This window comes from Budorcas taxicolor, chromosome 15, assembly GCF_023091745.1.
Source record: "Budorcas taxicolor isolate Tak-1 chromosome 15, Takin1.1, whole genome shotgun sequence".
Lineage (NCBI taxonomy): Eukaryota > Metazoa > Chordata > Mammalia > Artiodactyla > Bovidae > Budorcas > Budorcas taxicolor.
The window spans coordinates 76,162,607-76,189,819 of NC_068924.1; the positions used below are offsets into that span (position 1 = coordinate 76,162,607).

At 37.1% G+C, this 27,213-nt stretch overlaps 2 protein-coding genes and 1 non-coding gene across 3 annotated transcripts; 2 read left to right on the forward strand and 1 right to left on the reverse strand.

Annotated features, from left to right (window-relative positions):
* The first annotated feature begins 5,570 nt into the window (after positions 1–5,570).
* Positions 5,571–11,666, forward strand: LOC128059947 (olfactory receptor 4A47-like). The gene is made up of 2 exons (XM_052652190.1): positions 5,571–6,491; positions 11,655–11,666. Exons 1-2 carry the CDS (start codon positions 5,571–5,573, stop codon positions 11,664–11,666), a joined length of 933 nt encoding a protein of 310 aa, XP_052508150.1.
* Positions 11,667–20,749: 9,083 nt separating this feature from the next.
* LOC128060355 (olfactory receptor 4A47-like) lies at positions 20,750–21,679 on the forward strand. The gene has a single exon (XM_052652756.1). The coding sequence runs from the start codon at positions 20,750–20,752 to the stop codon at positions 21,677–21,679; it is 930 nt and encodes a 309-aa protein (XP_052508716.1).
* A 5,014-nt stretch (positions 21,680–26,693) lies between these two features.
* On the reverse strand, positions 26,694–26,800 carry LOC128061052 (U6 spliceosomal RNA). The gene has a single exon (XR_008200672.1). It is a non-coding gene; the product is annotated as a U6 spliceosomal RNA (small nuclear RNA).
* Between the last annotated feature and the right edge of the window lie 413 nt (positions 26,801–27,213).

The window sequence follows — 27,213 nt, forward strand, 5'->3', positions numbered from 1 at the left end:
TGCTGGGAGGGGTTGGGGGCAGGAGGAGAAGGGGATGACAGAGGATGAGATGGCTGGATGGCATCACGGACTCTATGGATGTGAGTCTGAGTGAACTCTGGGAGTTGGTGATGGACAGGGAGGCCTGGCATGCTGCGATTCATGGGGTCTCAAAGAGTTGGACACAACTGAGCGACTGAACTGAACCGAACTGAATGCATATATATGGAATTTAGAAAGATGGCAATGATAACCCTGTATGTGAGACAGCAAAAGAGACACAGATGTATAGAACAGTCTTTTGGACTCTATGGGAGAGGGAGAGGATGGGATGATTTGGGAGAATGGCATTGAAACATGTATAATATTATATATGAAACAAACCGCCAGTCCAGGTTCGATGCAGGATACAGGATGCTTGGGGCTGGTGCCCTGGGATGACCCAGAGGGATGGTACGGGGAGGGAGGTGGGAGGGGGTTCAGGATGGGGAACATGTGTACACCTGTGGTGGATTCATGTTGATGTATGGCAAAACCAATACAATGTTGTAAAGTAATTAACCTCCAATTAAAATAAATAAATTTGTTAAAGAGATTGTCTTCAATTCATTGTATATTCTTGCCTCCTTTGTCAAAGATAAGGTGTCCATAGGTGCATGGATTTATCTCTGGGCTTTCCATTTTGTTCCATTGATCTATATTTCTGTCTTTGTGCCAGAACCATACTGTCTTGATGACTGTGGCTTTGTAGTAGAGCCTGAAGTCAGGCAGGTTGATTCCTCCAGTTCCATTCTTCTCAAGATTGCTTTGGCTATTCGAGGTTTTTGTGTTTCCATACAAATTGTGAAATTATTTGTTCTAGCTCTGTGAAAAATACCATGGTAGCTTGATAGGAATTGCATTGAATCTATAAATTGCTTTGGGTAGTATACTCATTTTCACTATAGTGATGCTTCTGATCCATGAACATGGTATATTTCTCCATCTATTAGTGTCCTCTTTGATTTCTTTCACCAGTGTTTTATAGTTTTCTATATATAGGTCTTTAGTTTCTTTAGGTAGATATATTCCTAAGTAGTTTATTCTTTTGGTTGCAATGGTGAATGGAATTGTTTCCTTAATTTCTCGTTCTATTTTCTCATTATTAGTGTATAGGAATGCAAGGGATTTCTGTGCGTTGATTTTATATCCTGCAACTTTACTATATTCATTGATTAGCTCTAGTAATTTTCTGGTGGAGTTTGTAGGGTTTTCTATGTAGAGGATCATGTCATCTGCAAACAGTGAGAGTTTTACTTCTTCTTTTCCAATTTGGATTCCTTTTATTTCTTTTTCTGCTCTGATTGCTGTGGCCCAAACTTCCATATCTATGTTAAATAGTAATGGTGATAGTGGGCACCCTTGTCCTGTTCCTGACTTTAGGGGAAATGCTTTCAATTTTTCACCATTGAGGATAATGTTTGCTGTGGGTTTGTCATATATAGCTTTTAGTATGTTGAGATACATTCCTTCTATTCCTGCTGGGAAAATTGGTCAACCACTTGTAAAAGAATGAAACTGGAACACTTTCTAACACCATACACAAAATTAAACTCAAAATGGATTAAAGATCTAAATGTAAGACCAGAAACTATAAAACTCCTAGAAGAGAACATAGGCAAAACACTCTCCAAAATACATCACAGCAGGATCCTCTATGACCCACCTCCCAGAATATTGGAAATAAAAGCAAAAATAAACAAATGGGACCTAATAAACTTAAAAACTTCTGCACAACTAAGGAAACTATAAGCAAGGTGAAAAGACAGCCTTCTGAATGGGAGAAATAATGGCAGACAAAGCAACTTACAATATAATCTCAAAAATATACAAGCAACTCCTGCAGCTCAATTCCAGAAAGATAAACGACCCAATCAAAAAATGGGCCAAAGAACTAAATAGACATTTCTCTAAAGGTGACATACAGATGGCTAAGAAACACGTGAAAAGATGCTCAACATCACTCATCATCAGAGAAATGCAAATCAAAACCACAATGAGGTACCATTTCACACCAGTCAAAATGGCTGTGATCCAAAAGTCTACAAGCAATAAATGCTGGAGAGGGTGTGGAGAAAAGGGAACCCTCTTCCACTGTTGCTGGGAATGCAAACTAGTACAGCCACTGTGGAGAACAGTGTGGAGATTCCTTTAAAAACTGGAAATAGAACTGCCTTATGACCTAGCAATCCCACTGCTGGGCATACACACTGAGGAAACCAGAATTGAAAGAGACATGTGTACTCCAATGTTCATCTCAGCACAGTTTATAATAGCCAAGACATGGAAGCAACCTAGATGTCCATCAGCAAATGAATGGATAAGAAAGCTGTGGTACATATACACAATGGAGTGTTACTCAGCCATTAAAAAGAATACATTTGAATCAGTTCTAATGTGGTGGTGGATGAAACTGGAACCTATTATACAGAGTGAAGTAAGCCAGAAAGAAAAACAACAATACAGTATACTAATGCATATATATGGAATTTAGAAAGATAGTAACGATAACCCTGTATGCAAGACAGCAAAAGAGACACAGATGTATAGAGCAGTCTTTTGGACTCTGTGGGAGAGGGAGAGGGTGGGATCATTTGGGAGAATGGCATTGAAACATGTATTATATCATATATGAAACGAGTTGCCAGCCCAGCTTCAATGCATGATACTGGGTGCTTGGGGCTGGTGCACTGGGACAACCCAGAGGGATGGTATGGGGAGGGAGAAGGGAGGGGGGTTCAGGATGGGGAACAAGTGTATACCTGTGGCTGATTCATGTCAATGTATGGCAAAACCAATACAATATTGTAAAGTAATTAACCTCCAATTAAAATAAATAAATTTATTTTAAAAATAAATTTATATTAAAAATAAAATAAGACAAAATATTTTGAAAAAATGAAAAAATAAAACATTTAATTTTATTTTTAGTATAATTTTATTTATTTAAAGTGGATGACAGAGGATGAGATGGCTGGATGGCATCACTGACTTGATGGATGTGAGTCTGAGTGAACTCCGGGAGTTGGTGATGGACAGGGAGTCCTGGCGTGCTGCAATTCATGGGGTTGCAAAAAGTTGGACACTACTGAGTGACTGAACTGAACTGACTGAACTGAACCAAATTTTCAGGTGATTAAATCTACTATTGAATAAAAGGAAAGATATTCTTTCCATGGCAGGGGAGAATATATTGATAAGTCCAGTAGATCAAAATGAGTGCATCTATATTTTATCTCATTGGCAGCAGCCTCATAACGATTCTAAAGCTACTTTTTTTGCATGTTATACCTTTCTGATATTAATTTTGTGATTTCTCTAGTAATATCTTCACATATTTTTCGTTGTTGTTTAGTTCTTAGGTCATGTCCAATTCTTTTGCCACCCCGTGGACTGTAGCTTGCCAGGCTCCTCTGTCCATGAGATTTCCCAGGCAACGATGCTGGAATGGTTTGCTATTTCCTTCTCCAGGGGATCTTCCCAACCCAGGGCTGAAACCTGCATCTTATGCATTGGCAAGTGAATTCTTCACCACTGAGCCATCAGGAAAGCCCCTATAGATGTTCCTTAAAACCTTTGTGGAAAATCGCAGTGAATTAATTAAACAAGAATCAGCCTTGGACACATTCCAAGTTTCAATGATAATTGCAGCTGGAAGGGATGAAATAGCCCACGATCTTCACCCCTAATAGAAAGAAGATGCTATTCGCTTAGTACCTGGCATAACAATTTCAGGAGGTCCATTCTTAGACTTATAGCGTGATTTAAAAAGTATCATGGGAATGTCTTTCAAAATTTCAGTCAACGAGTCTGGTCATGTTAATATGACAGAGTGAAAAAAACTAACAGTCAAATGCTATTTTTCTTTTTGAAGTTAGTAGGAAAGAAGTTACTTGTGAAAAATTTCCCTGCCAAATAACTAGTTAATTTCTTCTATGCATATGTAGGATTTGCTTCTCATTTTGATATATTTCCTAATGCAATAAACTTGTTTATCAGTGTGTGCACCATGGTATTCCTTTCAAATAATCTACACTGCACAAAAAAATGATCTGAATAATCAAAAGACTCCATGAAGCAAATGGACAGACAGTCAAATAAACTATATGCTCAAGTAATAAGGCAGCCTTTTGCCCTCTGTTGTCAAACTGGATGAAAAACAATTCCAAGTATTTATCAGTAACTTCAAGTTATTCTTCAGGTTCTGAATAAGTGTCCAGAAGGTAAGACTGACATTAAATACTGGGAACCAGGCTCATAGTTGTGAGACTTTCTTTGTTATATAAGAGAGTAAATTACTTAGAGTAAATCAAACTTAGATTCAATTCTAGGTATATGACTTAAAAACGTGTATTTGAGAAAATGAATTAGATATTCTGAGCCTTAATGTCTTCACTTCTGAAACAAGAATTACAGCTCTTGCTACAGTAAATATTAAGTGAGTTGCATTAAACTATGAATATGTGATTGGAATACACTGTAGGAGTTTGGAGAAGTAGAGTGATGTTATCAGAATAAAATTAAAAAGGACAGTTTGAGCTGCTTCAGGAGAACTGGTTTTTGAGGCCAATATAAATGTGGAGAGACTTAGTAGGAGGCTATTATGGTGGACCTAGAAGAAATTAAGTAGGGAATGATCAAATCTGTGATATATTTTGAAAGTAGAGTTAGTAGGATTTATTTAAATTTTATGAGAGTAATGAATGAGTAAAGAACACTAAAATTTTGTCTCTGAACAATAACATGGAAAATTATAGTATTTAATGAGATAAATAAGGAATGCCTCTTTAAATTTTGTTTAGAAAATGCTCATGTTTATTGTGGAAAATTCAGAAGTTAGTTTTACAAATAGTAAATTGATATTCAATTTGATATCAAAATTAGAGATGTTGCAAATAAACATTTGAAATTTAGGGATTGGAGATGCAAAATTAGACTGCTGCAGTCTAACTTATTGGTCAGAAAAGGGAAATATGCACCTAGAGACCTAAGAAGTGTCAGTGAGGTTAGAGACAATTCAGGACAAGGATCTTCTACTCACACAGTCATCTACCCATTGATTACATGTATTACCTTAAGTGTGTCTCATATATTATACTTTGTGTCTATAAATGCTATACCTTTTCATGGCTTTCTCTTCCTATTTCTTTATACTTTCAATTATTTTATACACTCAGCGCAAGTACTGCTTCCTCTTGAAAGTCTTCTGTGATACTCATTTGATATATTCCTATATTATGACTCTTCAGCACTGTGTGAATTTAATGGAACTTAATACATGTGTCTGGAATTGCTTACTTTTTCATTCTGTGTCATATTACTGAGGTTAAAACAAACAAATAAACAAAAAACTATGCCTTATTCAATTAATCAAAATGTCTATGACACATTAGATACAAATGGATGTTCTATACATGTTCTTCCAATGAATGAATAAAAAACTATTCTTAAACATTTGAGCACCTTTTCCCCATTAAGTGTCCCCCCCACCCCACCTTGCTTTTCTTAGGTAAACTGCTTTAATATGTGAAGTCAGCTCCTGTACAGTTTAGATGGAATCAGGAAATAATGTAACCTACTTTGTCCTTCTGGACCTTACACAGAATCCAAAGGCGCGGAATGTCCTTTCTGTTTTGTTCCTATTCATCTACCTTTTCACTCTGGTGGGCAACCTTCTTATTATAGTGACTATAACTGTCAGTGAGACCCTGAACTCACCGATGTACCTTTTTCTTGCTAGCTTATCATGTATGGATGTCACTTACTCCACTTCTATTACTCCCAGATTGATTTCAGAGTTGTTATTTGGGGAAAAAACCATATCCTTTGAATCTTGCATGATCCAGCTGTTTGCAGAGCACCTTTTTGCTGGATCAGGGGTCTTCCTTCTGCTGGTAATGGCATATGACCGCTATGTGGCCATCTGTAAGCCCTTGCATTACTTGGTTGTCATGAGGCAGAGGGTGTGTGTTGGGTTGCTGGTGATGTCCTGGGTTGGAGGTTTTCTGCACTCAGTAATTCAACTTAGCACTATTTATGGGCTCCCATTCTGTGGCCCCAATGTCATTGATCACTTTATGTGTGACATGTTCCCCTTATTGAAACTCGTCTGTACTGACACCTATGTCATTGGCATCTTAGTTGTGGCCAATGGAGGACTGATCTGCACTATAGTGTTTCTGCTCTTGCTTGTCTCCTATGGAGTCATCCTGCACTCTCTGAAGAACCTGAGTCAGGAAGGGAGGCGGAAAGCCCTCCAGACCTGTGGTTCCCATATCACTGTGGTTGTCTGCTTCTTTGTTCCCTGTATTTTCATGTATGTAAGACCTGCTAGGACGTTCCCTGTTGACAAATTATTGAGCGTGTTTTTCACAGTCATAACCCCCATGCTGAACCCACTAACCTACAGTCTAAGAAATTCTGAGTTGACTAATGCTGTGAAGAAGCTCTGGAGAAGGAACATCATCAGTTCAGTTCAGTCACTCAGTCGTGTCCGACTCTTTGTGACCCCATGAATCACAGCACGCCAGGCCTCCCTGTCCATCACCAACTCCCAGAGTTCACTCAGACTCACGTCCATCGAGTCAGTGATGCCATTCAGCCATCTCATCCTCTGTCGTCCCCTTCTCCTCCTGCCCCCAATCCCTCCCAGCATCAGAGTCTTTTCCAATGAGTCAACTCTTTGCACGACGTGGCCAAAATACTGGAGTTTCAGCTTTAGCATCATTTCTTCCAAAGAAATCCCAGGGCTGATCTCCTTCAGAATGGACTTGTTGGATCTCCTTGCAGTCCAAGGGACTCTCAAGAGTCTTCTCCAACACCACAGTTCAAACGCATCAATTCTGCAGCGCTCAGCCTTCTTTACAGTCCAACTCTCACATCCATACATGACCACGGGAAAAACCATAGCCTTGACTAGATGGACCTTAGTCGGCAAAGTAATGTCTCTGCTTTTGAATATGCTATCTAGGTTGATCATAACTTTCCTTCCAAGGAGTAAGCGTCTTTTAATTTCATATCTCATATTAAATAAGTGCATCATCTACCATGAAGGGAGTCATTTGACAACAGGTTCCATATCCTTAGAATACAGAAGTCATTTTAAAATTCGATTCTAATTTAAATTTTTTTCTTTAAAAAGAAAAGATTCTCTGTCTTCAACGAGTTTATGATCATTGCAATTAAAGATTACAATTATACAGCTGTGCTATTAATAACAGTTTCCTCCATACTAGAATGTAAGGTCCATAATTACTTCTTTATCACTGTACCTAGAAATGTGAAATGGCTATATGGTAAGGACTTAATAATAAATAATGATTAAGTGGGAAAAGCATTATATAGTAACACTGATTTTTAGTCAATTTATGCATTTAGCTTTTTTACTTTTTTTCAGAGACAAGATAATTTTTGTTTCTTGTAATTTACATAAACTTTAATTTTTACAATGTAAAATATTTAATTGTATATAAGTCCATTTGTTAGTATATTTCAGTTGCATTATACACACATGTTTTACTTTAATACTGTTAGTGTTCATAAGAAAATTGAAGTAAATAGATAATAATAAACAACATAAATAAAACCAAATAATATGGGGTGAAGTGTCAAACAAATTTCTCCCTCTTCTCTCAATATTTTCCAATCTTCACTCTAAGAGGAAGAATCCAATTTTTATTTCTTAATTTTCATCCAATAAAAATCTTTGCAAATGCCAGTGTATTTGCCATATATATTTGCTTTTTCTATATATATCACACTTGCTTTTACTATGCCACATCTTAAAGATATTTCAATGCCAGCTCAAACATATCCCTTAACTTTTCTCATGTTTCACAATACTTCTTATAAATTTATATTAAAATTCATATGCCCATTCCTTTTCATGTGCTTTTAAACTTCTTTATGATAAGCAGCTTTCAAATAAATATATGTTTTCGAATATGTGCAAATATGATTACCTAGGCATAAAATTGTTGATTTGACATTTGAATCAATGATCAGGTAACATACACATTTAAAATGTTGATATTGATAGTTATTGACAAACTACTTTTTCTGGAGGTTGTATAACAACTACAGTGTTGTCCACTGGCGGTGAGAATTCATTTGTCCATACTTTCAAGACCAGTACCTGATAAATATTTAAAACAACTGATTAAAGTTATTTTTATACTTTGCTACCCTTTTTATATAATTTAGCTGGTCATTATTCAATACATTTAACTTGAGTTGTATTTATATTTTGGTAGACATTTTATATGTATGTCTTTATTGCATTCAATTTTTGATTTTTATGAGATTATATATTAAAGAAATGATCTCTTTTACATTGTATATATATTTTCTGGTTATATGTTCTTAAATTTTTATCCTATGTAGAGTGCTTTTTGCATGTAATATTTTTATACTTTATACTCAGGTTTTTTGTATATTGCTTATGAAGAATTTTCTCTTTTCACTTGTGACAATTCTTCAATTCTTTTTTAGTATTTTATTTTTAAAATATTTTTGATATCATATGGAAACTTTTGATTTGTCTTGAATTAATTTTGCTATTGGAGAAAAATATGGATTGAGTTTTTTGTTGTTTCTCCAAATTTTAGGTTTCTTTTAAATATTCATGTAAATATACTTTTGCCATTGATTTATAATCCTGAATATTGTATCCTGAAGTCCAATGTATTTGGGTCTAATTCAAGACTCTATTCTTTTTTTTTCCCCCAGTCTAGTTTTGATGCAGGATACAGGATGCCTGGGGCTGGTGCACTGGGATGACTATTCTTTTTCAAGGGTCTCTTTAGTCATGTGAGAGATTGGCACATAATATAATTGCTATGATATATAACACATTTTGATAAGTAAAGAGACTAGCAGTCCCTCATTACTATTCTTTTTCAGAGGTATGCCTAGGCTTGTGTATCTCTGTTCCAATTTATTACAAATAAAATAATAAATTGATATAAATAAGATAAATAATATAGTTTAAAATGCTGCTGCTGCTAAGTCGCTTCATTCAGTTCTGTTCAGTTCAGTTCAGTCACTCAGTCGTGTCTGACTCTATGCAACCCCATGAATTGCAGCATGCCAGGCCTTCCTGTCCATCACCAACTCCCGGAGTTCACTCAGACTCACGTCCATCGAGTCAGTGATGCCATTCAGCCATCTCATCCTCTGTCGTCCCCTTCTCCTCCTGCCCCCAATCCCTCCCAGCATCAGAGTCTTTTCCAATGAGTCAACTCTTTGCATGAGGTGGCCAAAGTACTGAAGTTTCAGCTTTAGCATCATTCCTTCCAAAGAAATCCCAGGGCTGATCTTATTCAGAATGGACTTGTTGGATCTCCTTGCAGTCCAAAGGACTCTGAAGAGTCTTCTCCAACATCACACTTCAAAAGCATCCATTCTTTGGTGCTCAGCCTTCTTTACAGTCCAATTCTCACATCCATGCATGACTACTGGAAAAACCATAGCCTTGACTAGATGGACCTTAGTCGGCAAAGTAGTGTCTCTGCTTTTGAATATTCTATCTAGGTTGGTCATAACTTTTCTTCCAAGGAGTAAACGTCTTTTAATTTCATGGCTGCAGTCACCATCTGCAGTGATTTTGGAGCCCCCAAATATAAAGTCTGACACTGTTTCCACTGTTTCCCCATCTATTTCCCATGAAGTGATGGGACCAGAGGCCATGATCTTAGTTTTCTGGATGTTTTTTTAAGTCAACTTTTTCACTCTTCTCTTTCACTTTCATCAAGAGGCTTTTTAGTTCCTCTTCACTTTCTGCCATAAGGGTGGTGTCATCTGCATATCTGAGGTTATTGATATTTCTCCCGCAATCTTGATTCCAGCTTGTGTTTCTTCCAGTCCCAGCGTTTCTCATGATGTACTCTGCATACAAGTTAAATAAGCAGGGTGACAATATACAGCCCTGACGTACTCCTTTTCCTATTTGGCACCAGTCTGTTGTTCCACGTCCAGTTCTAACTCTTGCTTCCCGACCTGCATACAGATTTCTCCAGAGGCAAGTCAGGTGGTCTGGTATTCCCATCTCTTTCAGAATTTTCCACAGTTTATTGTGATCCACACAGCCAAAGGCTTTGGCATAGTCAATAAAGCAGAAATAGATGTTTTTCTGGAACTCTCTTGCTTTTTCCATGATCCAGCGGATGTTGGTAATTTGATCTCTGGTTCCTCTGCCTTTTCTAAAACCAGCCTGAACATCAGGAAGTTCACGGTTCATGTATTGCTGAAGCCTGGCTTGGAGAATTTTGAGCATTACTTTACTAGCATGTGAGATGAGTGCAATTGTGCGGTAGTTTGAGCATTCTTTGGCATTGCCTTTCTTTAGGATTGGAATGAAAACTGCCCTTTTCCAGTCCTGTGGCCACTGCTGAGTTTTCTAAATTTGCTGGCATATTGAGTGCAGCACTTTAACAGCATCATCTTTCAGGATTTGAAACAGTTTAACCGGAATTCCATCATGTCCACTAGCTTTGTTCGTAGTGATGCTTTCTAAGGCCCACTTGACTTCACATTCCAGGATGTCTGGCTCTAGATGAGTGATCACACCATCGTGGTTATCCGGGTCATGAAGATCTTTTTTGTACAGTTCTTCTGTGTATTCTTGCCACCTCTTCTTAATATCTTCTGCTTCTGTTAGGTCCATAGCATTTCTGTCCTTTATTGAGCCCATTTTGCATGAAATGTTCCCTTGGTATCTCTAATTTTCTTGAAGAGATCTCTAGTCTTTCCCATTCTGTTGTTTTCCTCTATTTCTTTGCATTGATTGCTGAGGAAGTCTTTCTTATCTCTCCTTGCTATTCTTTTGAACTCTGCATTCAGATGCTTATATCTTTCATTTTCTCCTTTGCTTTTCACTTCTCTTCTTTTCACAGCTATTTGTTGGCCTCCTCAGACAGCCATTTTGTTTTTTTGCATTTCTTTTCCATGGGGATGGTCTTGATCCCTGTCTCCTTTACAATGTCACGAACCTCATTCCATAGTTCATCAGGCACTCTATCTATCAGATCTAGGCCCTTAAATTTATTTCTCACTTCCACTGTATAATCATAAGGGATTTGATTTAGGTCATACCTGTATGATCTTGTGGTTTTACCTACTTTCTTCAATTTAAGCCTGAATTTGGCAATAAGGAGTTCATGATCTGAGCCACAGTCAGCTCCTGGTCTTGCTTTTGTTGACTGTATAGAGCTTCTCCATCTTTGGCTGCAAAGAATATAATCAATCTGATTTCAGTGTTGGCCATCTGGTGATGTCCATGTGTAGAGTCTTCTCTTGTGTTGTTGGAAGAGGGTGTTTTCTATGACCAGTGCATTTTCTTGGCAAAACTCTGTTAGTCTTTGCCCTGCTTCATTCCGCATTCCAAGGCCAAATTTGCCTGTCACTCCAGGTGTTCCTTGACTTCCTACTTTTGCATTCCAGTCCCCTATAATGAAAAGGACATCTTTTTTTGGTGTTAGTTCTAAAAGGTCTTGTAGGTCTTCATAGAACCATTCAATTTCAGGTTGATTATCTTTTGGTCATTATTTGAAATCATGAATACTATATCCTGAAATCCCCATATATTTGGACATAATTTGACACTCTTTCATTTCACTAATCTCTTTATTCATGTGCAGGTTGACACATAATTGCCATAATATGTGACATATTTTGATCTGTGAGGAGACTAGCAGTCTCTCATTTCTATTGTTTCTCACAAATATGCTTAGACTTACATATTTCTATTTCAAAATTATTAAAAATTAATGATAAATTTATGTAAATAAAATAAATGATATAGTTTAAAACTAAAACTAAAATTAAGTGAAAAGAAATTTAAAAGAGGCTAGTCACAAAACAATGTTCAGGCACTACTTTCAATAAGATTCACCTTCAGTTCAGTTCAGTTCAGTTCAGTTCAGTTCAGTCGCTCAGTCGTGTCCGACTCTTTGTGACCCCATGAATTGCAGCACGCCAGGCCTCCCTGTCCATCACCAACTCCCGAGTTCACTCAGACTCATGTCCATCGAGTCAGCACCTTAGGAAGGTGAAATTAGGAAGAGTTTGAAACACTGTTATTTAGGTGCCATAATACACATCTTTAGTCAAAAAGTCACCTCTTGTAAACTTGGGTAGAGTTCCTGTTTGTGTTTCTTGTAGATCGCTTTCTTAGCCCTTATAGATCTCTGTTGTTTTTCAGCTATGACACCTAAAATGCTGGCTAACACTGCTGTAAAAACAAAACAAAACAAAAACAAAAAACAAAAAAACCCCCTTCTCTTTCAGTCAGTGCAGGACTCAAATCTTTGCTGAACATCTTTTGTCTCTGCTGAGATCATTCTGCCCATCATGATTACAATAAGCACTATGTGGCCATCTGCAAAACCCTGTGCTGTGAAACCATCATGAATGAAAGAGATGTGGCTCCCTCTTTCAAGTAACACGAGCTAGAGGTTTTGTCCTTGGAACCACCCAGATTCTCTTCACAGTGCAGCTGCCTGTCTGTGGTTCCAATGTCATGGACAGTTAATGTGTGACAAATTCTTTATTGAAACTTGTCTGCAGGGATGCTCACACGCTTGGTCTCTGTTGCTACCAGCAGTGGGTCCATCTGCCTGTTGAATGTTTTCCGTTGAAGGTCTCCTGTGTGGTCCTCTTGTGCTCCCTGGAGACTTACCTGTTGGAGGGAGAGGCGAAGTCCTCCCCACCTGTGTCTCTCACATCACTCTGGTCATCTTAGCCTTTGTGTTTGCTTATTTGTGTGTATGTTCCCAAGTCCTGGCTATCTTTCAGATGGTGATAACTTCTTTGCTACATTTCTTAAGCTTGTACACTCAGTAATTTAGAGGTGAAATTGTTCTGAGGAATTTCTGGAATGAAAAAGTGAGTCTATAACAATATACAATGAGTTTTTCTTTAAAATGGAAAAGAGAAAATACAAGTTTATGATTGGGGACAACTGAACACCACTTATCAAAATTATGTTGGTTTTGAAATATAGGCACTCAGAGGAAAGATCCAGGCTGAGCATTATTTACCATTATAAAGACTATTTAGATTTATGTATTGCTTAACTGTCAGTTGAACTTTAATTTCTATCAGAATTAGTATTCGGGAATTTCCTGCAGTCCAGTGGTTTTGACTACCTGGTTTCATTGACAAGGGTCAGGGTTTCAGTCCCTGGTAAATGAACTAGGATCCCATAAGCCACATGGCACAACCAAAAACAAAAAACAAACAAACAAAACAATGAATAAAATCTAGTTAACAATCAAAAAAGAGAGAAGCCATTAAGATACAGTTCTAGAGATTTTATTCTTTTGAAATACAAACATATTCGTTTATCTCAAGTATTACAGTTTCTATTTAAGTCGTCACTCATCCATGTAGCATGAATTATTCTCTGTTCCTTGGAGGGTAAACTATTTCCAATCAGTGTTTCATCAGTCACTCGGGCATCTCTGTTTGCAGTGTGGAACTGAAATACAATCTGTAGTGTGTATTCCCACTGCTTTGTAGGGAGGAAAGTTTCATATCATAAAATCCCCTCTTTCCCCTGCAAAAGCAGGCAATTTGCACTAGTCTGGAGGGGCACAAAAATCCTTGAAATATGTTTGCTAACTTGCATCTAAAATCTGATTTTCAAACTCCAAAATAGTTTGGGTTTCATTTCCTTCTTGCTCCCCGCCTTCTTCTTCTTTTTGTCTTTGTTTTGTGATGCATCCTGACTTAGAACAATGCCTAGCCTATCGTGAAAGTGTTAGCTCATGTGGGTACTTTGTTGAATTGATTACAAAGAGATTTAAAGGTGATAAATATACACTCCTGCTCATGCTCGGTCACGTCTGTCATGTCCGACTCTATGACCCCATTGACTGTAGCCCATCAGGCTCCTCTGTCCATAGGATTTTCCAGGCAAGAATATTGGAGTGAGTTGCCATGCCATCCTCCTCCAGGGAATATTCTCAACTCAGTGATGGAACCCACATCTCCTGTGTCTTCTGCATTGCAGGTGGTTTCTTTACCACTGAGCCACCAGAGAAGCCCCAAATACATCTGGTAGCTCAATCTGTAGAGAATCTGCCTACAGTGCAGGAGCCCCAGGTTCCATCCCTGAGTTGGGAAGACCCCCTGGAGAAGGAAATGGCAAACCACTCCAGTATTCTTGCCTGGAGAATCCCATGGACAGAGGAGCCTCGTGGGCTGCAGTCCATGGTATCCCAAGAGCTGGACACAACTTAGCAACTAAGTCACCACATGTTTGACATAGATTATAACAAGTCCTACTGGACAGCATGTGGAACCCTACTCAAACTTTGCTGTAGACCTGAGACCAGCACATTGTTAAACACTCTAATATGGGCTTACCCAGTGGCTCTGTGGTAAAGAATCCACCTGCAATGCAACAGCTACAGGAGATGAGGGCTGGATCTCTGGATTGGGAACATCCCACGGAGGAGGGCACGGCATCCCCAATCCAATATCCTTATCAGGAAAATCCCATGGACAGAGGAGTCTGGCGGGCAACAGTCTACAGATTTACAAAGAGTGGGACATGACTGAAACCACCGAGCATGCAACCATGCACGCTCCAAACTAAAATAAAAATTTAAAAACAACAATTTTACTTTAGTAGTTTTGTCACTGTATTGACATATTTACCTCTTAAATTACCCAGATGTATCTGAAGCCAGTGATATTAGCCTATACTTTGGGCTATCATGCTGTATGCTATGTTTCTATCAAAAATCAATTAATGAGGTCACCTTAGTTCATAAATTTACTTCTTAAATTATGGCTGAATATACATAATAAAATTCATATCTTTAATCATTTTAAAGTGGCATTAAGTTAGTTCTCATTGTTATGCAAATATTACCACTGTCTATATCCAGAACTTTTCCAACTACTCAAACTGAATTCTAAAACCATTAAACAAAATTCTCCATTTTCCATCACTGACCTGTGGGCAACCAACATTCTATTTTTGATTTATGATTTAATTATTAGGTGGCTCAGAGGTTAAAGTGTCTGCCTGCAATACGGGAGACCTGGATTTGATCCCTGGGTCGGGAATATCCCCTGGAGAAGGGAATGGCACCCCACTCCAGTACTCTTGCCTAGAGAAGCCCATGGATGGAGGAGTCTGGTGGGCTATAGTCCATGGGGTCGCAAAGAGTTGGACACGACTGAATGACTTCACTTTCACTTTCATGTGGAATCATACAAGATTTGTTTTTTGGTGACTGCCTTTTTTTTCACTTAATGTCATATTATATCTTTTTTCCATAAAATACTCTCAGCAGTTGAAAATTATCTAGGACGTATACAAAAGTTTATTTCTAGACTCTTTTTACTCCATTAGTCTGTTGTCCATCTTTATCCCAATGCTAGTGCTGTGATTACTGTAGCTTTGTAGTATGTTTTAGAATCAGGAATTATGAGACCTCCAACTTTCTCCCTTTTCAAAATTGTTTTGGCAATTTTGAAGTCCTTAATATTCCATATGAATTTTATCATGAATTTTTTTACTTCTGCAAAAAACATTTTTGGAGTTTTGATAAGGAATGTCCTGAATCTTTAGATCACTTGAAGTAATATTAACATCTAAATACTATTAAATATTATAGTTCATAAATGTTTTTCCACATATGTGTGTGTTCTATAAATACTTTGAGTAACATTTTGTGATTTTCAGTTTACAAGAATTTTGTCTCATTGGTTAAGTTTGCTCTTAATATTTTGTTCTTTTTGGTGCTTTGTAAGTGAAATTATTTTCTTAATTTCTCCTCGGTTTGATCATGATCATATGAAAACTAAACATCTTTTCATAAACAACTCTCAGCAAGTTGGAAATAGAAGGAATGTCCGTTTAGTTCAGTTCAGTTGCTCAGTCATGACGCGATGGACTGCAGTACACCAGATTTCCCTGACCATCACCAACTCCCAGAGCTCACTCAAACTCACGTCCATCGAGTTGGCGATGCCATCCACCCATCTCATCCTCTGTTGTCCCCTTCTCCTGACTTTAATCTTTCCCAGCATCAGGGTCTTCTCCAGTGAGTCAGTTCTTCACATCAGGTGGCCCAAATACTGTAGTTTCAGCTTCAATATCAATCCTTCCAATGAATATTCAGGACTGATCTCCTTTAGGATGAACTGGTTGCATCTCTTTGCAGTCCAAGGGACTCTAAAGAGTCTTCTCCAACACCATAGTTCAAAAGCATCAATTCTTCAGCACTCAGCTTTCTTTATAGTCCAACACTCACATCCATACATGACTACTGGAAAAACCATAGCCTTGACTAGATGGAATTTGTTGGCAAAGTAATGTCTCTGCTTTTTAATATGCTTTCTAGGTGGGTCATAACTTTTCTTCCAAGGAGTAAGCATCTTTTAATTTCATGGCTGTGATCACCATCTGCAGTGATTTTGGAGCCCCCCAAAATAAATCTTCCACTGTTTCCCCATCTATTTGCCATGAAGTGATGGAATCAGATGCTTAGTTTCCTGAATGTTGAGCTTTAAGCCAACTTTTTCACTCTCCTCTTTCACTTTCATCAAGAGGCTCCTTAGTTCTTCCTCTCTTTCTGCCATAAGAGTGGTATCATCTGTGTATCTGAGGTTATTGATATTTCCCCTGGCAATCTTGATTACAGCTTGTGCTTCATCCAGCCCAGCGTTTTTCATGATGTACTTACATATAAGTTAACTAAGCACAGTGACAATATACAGCCTTGATGTACTCCTTTCCCTTTTTGGAACTAGTATGTTGTTCCTTGTCCAGTTCTAACTGCTGCTTGCTGACCTGCATGCAGATTTCTCAAGAGGCAGGTCAGGTGGTCTGGTATTCCCATCTCTTTCAGAATTTTCCCCAGTTTATTGTGATCATGCAGTTAAAGGCTTTGGCATAGTCAATAAGGCAGAAATAGATCTTTTTCTGGAGCTCTCTTGCTTTTTTGATGATCCAGCAGATGTTGGCAATTTGATCTCTGGTTCGTCTACCCTTTCAAAAACCAGCTTGAACATCTGGAAGTTCACGGTTCATGTATTGTTGAAGCCTGGCTTGGAGAATTTTGAGCATTACTTTACTAGCATGTGAGATGAGTGTAATTGTGCGGTAGTTTGAGCATTCTTTGGCATTGCCTTTCTTTGGGATTGGAATGAAAACTGACCTTTTCCAGTCCTGTGGCCACTGCTGAGTTTTCCAAATTTGCTGACATATTGAGTGCAACACTTTCACAGCATCATCTTTCAGGATTTGAAATAGCTCCACTGGAATTCCATCACCTCCACTAGCTTTGTTCGTAGTGATGCTTTCTAAGGCCCACTTGACTTCACATTCCAAGATATCTGGCTCTAGGTGAGTGATCACACCATCGTGATTATCCAGGTCGTGAAGATCTTTTTTGTACAGTTCTTCTGTGTATTCTTGCCACCTCTTCTTAATATCTTCTGCTTCTGTTAGGTCCATACCATTTCTGTCCTTTATGGAGCCCATCTTTGCATGAAATGTTCCCTTGGTATCTCTAATTTTCATGAAGAGATCTCTAGTCTTTCCCATTCTGTTGTTTTCCTCTATTTCTTTGCACTGATCACTGAGGAAGGCTTTCTTATCTCTGCTTGCTGTTCTTTGGAACTCTGCATTCCAATGGGAATATCTTTCCTTTTCTCCTTTGCCTTTTGTTTCCCTTCTTTTCACAGCTATTCGTAAGGCCTCCTCAGACAGCCATTTCGCTTTTTTGCGTTTCTTTTTCTTGTGGGTGATCTTGATCCCTGTCTCCTGCACGATGCCACGAACAAGAATGTACCTCGGCATACCAAGTCCACATGTGACAGAGCCATTGTTAGCATCTTCTTCAACATTAAAGCTTTAAAACTTCCACATTAAAATCTTGAAGAAGACAAATGGTCACGCTCTCACAAGTCTTTTGTAACATAGTACTGACATAAAAATTCCTGTGGAAATTTTAGATTTTCCTAAGTATAGCTTCTGTTTTCTGAAGTGAGATAATTTTGTGATTAATTTTTATTTAGTTTTGCTTTCTGTAACAGTGCTTCTGATGGTAGCTATTTCCTTTCCTTTTTAAAATTTTTATTTTTTTAATATAAATTTATTTATTTTAATTGAAGGTTAATTAAGCATCACTTTTTAAGAAAGACCGTCTCTTATTACATTACCCACAGTAGAATTCTTCCTCTTATTTTCTATCCAGTACTCTATTTCTTATATTACAAACCATGAGTACAACTACAATTAGTGTCTTTCTTTATTGTCTTACTTTATGAGAAAATAATAAAGGAATGCAAGAAAAAGAAATTTTACATGATTTTAGCCCAGTTTTATTAATTGCTGTGTCCTCTCTCATTGTACAGTTGCTGACATTACAGAGGTGGCCTACTTTTTAAAAAAATTACTAATTGTTGAAATTATTAGCTTTATATCTACAATTTTAATATATTTAATTGTGTTTTTTGATATAATTTTTATATTTGTAACCAAATTTTATGGTGATTAAATTGAGTATTAAATAAAAGTAAAGAAAATCTCGCTATTGCAGGTGGGGAAATACACAACAAGTAAGTTCACAGAAGCAGAATGACTGGGTTGATATTTTATTCTTGATTGGCAGTGGTCTGATAGAGATCTAAAATACTATTTTTTTCCCATGTTGCACTTTTCTGACATGAATTATGTGATTTGGCCTATTAATATCTTTACATATAGATGTCCTTTAAAAACTTTGTGGAAAATCCCACTGAATTAATTAAGCAAGAATCAGTCTTGGACACATTCCAAATCTAAGATTCAGTAATAATTGCAACTGGAAGGGATGGAATGTTTCATGATCATCATTCTTCAGTCGAAGTCAGGAGGTCCTTTCTTAGATTTAAAAAATACAGTCTGGCCATGTCAATGTGTCAGAGTGAGAAGGGCTAAACAATCAAATGCTATTTATCTTTTTAATGTCATTAGGAAAGAGGTTACTTATGGAAAAATTTCGCTGGGAAATGACGAGTTGCTACCTTCTATGTTTATATAGGATTTGTTGGCCATTCTGATAAATTTCCTACTGTGATAAACCTTTGTTTTCCTGTGTACATCACGGAATTCTTTTCAAACAATCTACACTGCATATAAAAATGACCCTCTGAATAATGAGAAGAATCCATTTAGAAAATGAACAGTTAAATGACATAATTTTATCCTCAAGTAATAAGGCATCCTTTGCCCTCTACTGTCATACTGGATGAAAGAATTTCAGGGCTTACATTGAGTTAAAACTCATTCTTCAGATTGTGAACAAGCCTCCACAAGGTAAGACTAATGGAAAATACTGGGAGATAGCTTAACAATTGAGTGACTTTATTTATTATGAAGAAAATTAACTTACTTTGAAATAAATGAAACTTAGATTCAATTCTAGATATAGCACTTAAAAATGTATGACTTTGGGAAAATGAAATAGATGTTCTGAGCTTTAGTTTTTTCACTTATGAAACAGGGATTGTAGTCTATGTTACTATAAATATTAAATGTGATACATTAAACTATGACTGCATGATTGGGATATCCTGCAATATTTGAGCAGCAGAGTGATATCATCAGAAAAAGACTGAAAAGGACAATTTGGACTGCTTCAGGACAACCAATTTTTGGAGGCCAGAATAAACATGGAGAGACTTGGTAGGAGGCTATCACAGTGGACCAGGAATAATAATAATAAAAAAGTATAGCAGAAAAAAATAGAAGGGATTGCAATTTGTGATATATTTTGAAAGTAGAGTCAATAGGATTTGTTTAATTTGTATGAGAGTGAAAAATAAGTGAAGAGAACTGAAATTTTTTATCTGAGCAATAACATGGAAAATTATATCATTTAGCAAGATAAATAGGTAATAATTCTTTAAGTTTTGTGTAGAAATGCCTACATTTATTGTGGAAAATAAAAAAGTTTGTTTTATAAATATTAGTTCAGTTCAGTTCAGTTGCTCAGTCGTGTCCGACTCTTTGCAGCCCCATGTACCTCAGCATGCCAGGCTTCCCTGTCCATCACCAACTCCCAGAGTTTACAAATATTAAGTTGCATTCAATTAGATGTCCACAATTAAGAGATATATAATTTGAAAATTAGGGGAAACACAGGGTCTGGAGGCACAAAATTAGACTGTTGGAGTATTTATTGGTCATGAAAAGGGAACTATTCACTTAAAGACCTGAGAAGTATCAGTGAGATCTGGGATAATTCAGGACAGAAACCTTTTCATGATTGGATCTACTTACACTGATTATGTAAATTACCTTAAGTGAGTCTCACTCTTACACTTTGTGACTTCACTGAAGTTCATTCCTGTCCTTTCTTTTTAATTAAATTAAAAAAATTCAGCTAAAGCATTAATTCTTCTGGAAATTCTTCTCTGATTCTAATTTAGATTGATATATCCTTGTACTGTGACTCTTAACTTCTGTGACTATCCTTATAACTTAATACATGGGTCTGGAATGATCTGATCCCTAGCCATGTATTATATCATGAGGGCAAGCAACTCTACCTTATTCAACTTGGCAATTAAAATATCAATAATACATTGGATATGAAAAGATTCTCCACATACATTCTTTTAATTGAATTTATAACAAAGGATGAAAATTATAATTCATTTAAAAATTTCCCCTTGATTTGTAGGCATACCGTTTGTAACATGTGAACACAGCACCTATACAGACTAGATGGAACCAAGGAACAATGTAACTTATTTCATCCTCTTGGGCCTCACACAGAATCCAAAGGAGCAGAAAGTCCTTTTTGTTATCTTCTTGTTCTTCTACATTTTGACTGTAGTGGGCAACCTGCTTATTGTTGTGACTGTAGCTGTCAGTAAGACACTGAACTCACCAATGTACTTTTTTCTTGCTAGTTTATCATTTATAGATCTAGTTTATTCCTCTTCTACTTCCCCCAGATTGATTTCAGACTTGTTCTCTGGGGAAAATACCATATCCTTTGAATCCTGTATGACCCAGCTGTTTACAGAGCACTTTTTTGGTGGATCTGAGATATCCCTTCTGCTGGTGATGGCCTATGACCGCTATGTGGCCATCTGCAAGCCCTTGCATTATCTGGTGATCATGAGGAAAAAGGTATGTGTTGTACTGCTGCTGGTGTCCTGGGTTGGAGGTTTTCTGCACTCAATTATTCAAGTTAGCACTGTTTGTGGGCTCCCATTTTGTGGTCCCAATATCATTGATCACTTTATGTGTGACACGTTCCCCTTATTGAAACTCGTCTGTACTGATACCTTTGTCACTGGCATTTTAGAGGTGGCCAATGGGGGGCTGATGTGCACTCTTTTGCTTCTGCTCTTGCTCGTCTCCTATGGAGTCATCCTGCACTCTCTGAAGAACCTGAGTCAGGAAGGGAGGCGGAAAGCCCTCCAGACCTGTGGTTCCCACATCGCTGTGGTTGTCTGCTTCTTTGTTCCCTGCATTTTCATGTATGCGAGACCTGCTAAGACCTTCCCCTTTGACAAATCACTGAGTGTGTTTTATATAGTCATAAGCCCCATGCTGAACCCATTGACTTATAGTCTAAGAAGTTCTGAGATCATGAATGCTATAAAGAAGCTCTGGGCCAAAAAAGTGAGGTCAAGCAGCAAATAAGTGCATTATGCATTACAAAGACAATAGTTTAGCACTAGGGATTTACTTCAAATACCAAAGTCTATTGCATTGACGAAGCTTTTCTCTGAAGAATTTGTCATGTTTCATTAAAGAATAAAATCTTTCTTTATATTGTTAATAGCAGTTTCCTTCCTTGAATGTAAACATTAATGTCTCGTTTATCGCTGCAACTGGAAAGTTGAAATGCATTTAAAATAGGGTCAATAAGTCATATGTAATGCGTTGGCCAGAATTACAAAAATAATTAACTAATATGCATTACTTTTATTATTTTCTCATTTTTTGTAACCAGATTCTTACCTTTTATCCTCACTTTTTATTGTACTAATTAAAATATTTTATACTATATAGTCTATCCTCTTCATTCACTTTTATTTGCTTACATATGAAAATTTAGTGTAACATTTTCCATTTTACAGGAAATTGAAAGTATGATGTATAATAGTAAATGTTAAAAAATAGAATCCCTACTGAAATAGAATCATGTAAAATGTACCTCCGGTCCAACCAATATCAAAATTTCCCAGTTTTTCCAGATGCAGTCACTATACTGTTTATAAGATTACTCAAATAATAATTTTTGCAAAAATAAGCATATTTTCATGTGTGTTTGCCTGTATGTCTCTGTGTATAAATTTTGCATTTTGCAACTCAGTTTTCTGAAGATCTTCCCATACAGTCTTCACAGATCTAACTCATTCTAATTTTCTCATATTGATCAGTTTCTTTAAAATAAATTTAAATTAAAAAAAAGATAAAAAAGTCTCTAAAATTTATGTATCCAGTTTTCTTCAAGTTTGTTCTGTTCTCTTTTTCTACAATAAATAATTCTGCAAAGAAGTCTTTTTAAAATTTTCTAAGCATGAGTTTCTAGAAGTGGAATTGTTGAATTAAGTAGTATAGTATTTAAAAGGTTGATATTCACAGTTATTGCAAAAATGCCAATATGAGCTTGAACAAACTTACTATTCTCCTCACTTTGGAAAATACATTAGACAATATGCTGAACCACTAGTGCTTGATAAACATTTATGGTATATGAAAATGTGATTAAACAAATTGTTTCATTTGTATAGTTTAATTTCTATTCAATAAACATAATTGAATTTGAGTATCATCCATGTTTAAATGATTTGTAGACCTTTTTCATGAACTGCCTATTAATGAATTTTTGTGTGTATTTGATTGCCAACACTTTTCCATACTGATTTTAATGATTGAATGACACACTAATTACCCCTATTACCCTGTGTTTGGATTATTATTTTTCCTGCTTGTGATTTCTTTTTAAATTTTTTAAATACAGTGAAGAATTTTTTTTGGCATGTACAAATATTTATACATTTACATAATTAATTCTATCAATATTTTTTACCTCTATATCTTGAATTTGTCTAACTCAATGTTGTCAAAATATTCTTCACATTTTTCAACATTCAATTTTTTGTCTTTACATTTTATGCTTACATTTTCCTTTGATATAAGGAGATAAGTAGGGATTATATTTTAATTATTTTTCTAGATTGTCATTATTATAGATGTATAATTATTTTTCCCCATGGCTTTGATATCCTAACTTTGTATTCCAAAATATGGCAAGTGTTTGCATCAAATTCATTCCTCCACTAGCTTCCACTGATGTCTTTATTCATGTGCCATTTAACACACAATGTAATTGTGTACATTTGATTAGAATATACTTTACTATCTGAAAAGCCTAGGATTCCTTCATTGCTAATTTTTTTTAAGCTATTAGTCTCTGAACTTAATTTTTTTAAATTTTTTTAACTTTTTAAAATCAGAAGTATGCCTATTTTTGCATATTTGCATTTTAAAATTAAGTTTCAATAAGCTAGCCTGGTAAAAACTACATTGAGTTAGTATTTTGAGAAATATTTGCTTGAGAAAGCATTTGTATCTTCAGAGAATTGAGGATTCCTATCCACAAACTAAATGGTATCAGATACATCGGAGAAAGGTTGGAATGAAGATTTATGCCACCTATTTGTGGTCATGTTGCATACATCTTATTCAAGAATATGTGAATTCAAAAATCTCTGGCTTTGAAAAATATTTGCATTTGGTAATTGGATGAAGGAACATGATTTTCCTGAGTTGAATTCTGGTTGTTCAGTTCAGGCCTCTGTTCACCAGATCTAGATTTTTTTTTTTTTAATCATTATCATTGTCACCTTAGACTGCATGGGATGCCATAACAAAACACTATAAACTGCAGAGCTTAGACAACAGACATTTATTTTCCCATAGTTCTGCAGGCTGATATCCAAGGTTAGGGTGATTGCTAGGTTGGTTTCTGGTGAATCCTCTCTTCCTACCTTGCACTGGGCACCTTTTCACTCTGTCTCTCATGGCCTTTCTTCTGTGCACTTGGGCAAGACAAAGCTCTTTGTCCCTTCTACTTCTTATAAGGATGCCAGTTCTATCAGATTAGGACCCACCCTATGATCTCAAGGAATATGAGCTATTTAGGTCCCCATTTCAAGGTTTCCAAGCCAGGGTACAAGATGTAGGAGTGAATAAACTTTTTAGATGACCTCAGTCTGACAATTTCTAACTACAGTCATGAGAGAGGTGGATACAGAAGTATTCAGCTGAATGGATAAATTCTTGACTCACTGAAATACTCTAATATAATAGAGTGAATATTGGTGCTTTTAAAAAAATATTTATTTTGATTGGAGGCTAATTACTTTACAATATAGTAGTGGTTTTTGCCATACATTGACATGAGTCAGCCATGGGTTTACATGTGTTCCCCTGCCTGAAACCCCCTCCCACATCCCTCCCCATCCCTTAGGGTCATCCCAGTGCACCAGCCCTGAGCACCCTGTCTCAAGCATTGAACCTGGACTGGCGATCTGTTTCACATATGATAATATACATGTTCCAATGCTATTTTCTCAAACCTTCCCACTCTCACCTTCTCCCACAGAATCCAAAAGACTGTTCTATACATCTGTGTCTCTTTTAGTGTCTCACATATAGGGTCATCATTATCATCTTTTAAAATTCCATATATATGTGTTAGTATACTGTATTGGTGTTTTTCTTTCTGGCTTACTTCACTCTGTATAATAGGCTCCAGTTTCATCCACCTCATTAGAACTGATTCAAATATATTCTTTGTAATGGATGAGTAATGTACCACAGCTTTCTTATCCATTCATCTGCTGAAGGACATCTAGGTTGTTTCCATGTCCTGGCTATTATAAACAGTGCTGCGATGAACATTGGGGGTACACATGTCTCTTTCAATTCTGGTTTCTTCAGTGTGTATGCCCAGCATTGAGATTGCTGGGTCATATGGCAGTTCTATTTCCAGTTTTTTAAGGAATCTCCACACTGTTCTCCATGGTGGCTGTACTAGTTTGCATTCCCAGCAACAGTGGAAGAGGGTTCTCTTTTCTCCACACCCTCTCCAGCATTTATTGTTTGTAGATTTTTGGATCACAGCCATTCTGACTGGCGTGAAATGATACCTCATTGTGGTTTTGATTTGCATTTCTCTGATAATGAGTGATGTTGAGCATCTTTTCATGCATTTGTTAGCCATCTGTGGTCATGTATGGATATTAGAGTTGGAGTATAAAGAAAGCTAAGCGCTGAAGAACTGATGCTTTTGAACTGTGGTGTTGGAGAAGAGTCTTGCAAGTCCCTTGGACTGCAAGGAGATCCAACCAGTCTATCCTAAAGCAGATCAGTCCTGGGTGTTCATTGGAAGGGCTGATGTTGAAGCTGAAACTCCTATACTTTGACCACCTGATGCGAAGAGCTGACTCATTTGAAAAGACCCTGATACTGGGAAAGATTGAGGGCAGGAGGAGAAGGGTACAACAAGGGAGATGAGATGGTTGGATAGCATCACTGACTCAATGGACATGGGTTTGGGTGGACTGCTGGAATTGGTGATGGACAGGGAGGCCTGGCATATTGCAGTTCATGGGGTCGCAAAGAGTTGGACACGACTGAGCGACTGAACTAGCCATCTTCTTTGGAGAAATGTCTGTTTAGTTCTTTAGCCCATTTTTTGATTGGGTCGTTTATTTTCTGGAATTGAGCTTCAGGAGTTGCTTGTATATTTTTGAGATTAATTCTTTGCCAGTTGCTTCGTTTGCCATTATTTTCTCCCATTCTGAAGGCTGTCTTTTCACTTTGCTTATAGTTTCCTTCGTTGTGCAAAAGCTTTTAAGTTTAATTATGTCCCAAAGTGTCAGACTTTATTTTTTGGGGGTTCCAAAATCACTGCAGATGGTGATTGAGGTCATGAAATTAAAAGACACTTACTCCTTGGAAGGAAAGTTATGACCAACCTAGACAGCATATTAGAAAGCAGAGATATTACTTTGCCAACAAAGGTCCATCTAGTCAAGGCTATGGTTTTTCCAGTAGTCATGTATGGATGTGAGAGTTGGACTGTGAAGAAAGCTGAACACTGAAGAATTGCTGCTTTTGTACTGTGGTGTTGGAGAAGACTCTTGAGAGTCCCTTGGACTGCAAGGAGATCCAACCAGTCCATCCTAAAGGAGACCAGTCCTGATTGTTTATTGAAGGACTGATGCTGAAGCTGAAACTCCAATACTTTGCCCACCTCATGTGAAGACTTGACTCATTGGAAAAGACTCTGATGCTGGGAGGGATTGGGGACAGGAGGAGAAGGGGACGAGAGGATGAGATGGTTGGATGGCATCACTGACTCCAAGGACATGAGTTTGCGTGAACTCCGGGAGTTGGTGATGGACAGGGAGGCCTAGTGTGCTGAGATTCATGGGGTCTCAAAGAGTCGGACACGACTGAGCGACTGAATTGAAGTGAACTGAGGTCCCATTTGTTTATTTTTACTTTTATTTCCGTTACTCTGGGAGGTGGGTCATAGAGGATCCTGCTGTGATTTATGTTGGATAGTGTTTTGCCTATGTTTTCCTCTAGGAGTTTTATAGTTTCTGGTCTTATGTTTAGATCCTTAATCCATTTAAAAAATATGGAATGCTTCACGAATTTGTGTGTCATCCTTGCGCAGGGGCCATACTAATCTTCTCTGTATCATTCCAATTTTAGTATATGTGCTGCCGAAGTGAGCACTATGCTTTAAAATAGTGAATTAAATAGTAATTTTTTTTTCAGGTATCACAATAGTGTCTGAAACACTGTAGTAATTTAAATACTATGGTACTGGCTCATGGATATGTATACTGATTGAACAAAGGAGAAAGCTAAGAAATACAATAGTAAATATACTTTTGTATCTGGAAATAATGCTGTTCCAGGGTATTGGGAGACAGAATTGTTATTCAATATATGTACTGGGAAAATTTATTTATCCTTTTTTTGTTTTAAGAAAATCATGATTTAAAAAAAATTTAGTTTATTTTTTGTCTGTGCCACAAGGCACATGCAATTTTAGTTCCTCACCCAGGGGTCGAACCTGCACCCCTGCATTGGAAGCACAGAGTCTTAACCACTAGACTGCTAAGGAAGTCCCTATTTATCCTTAT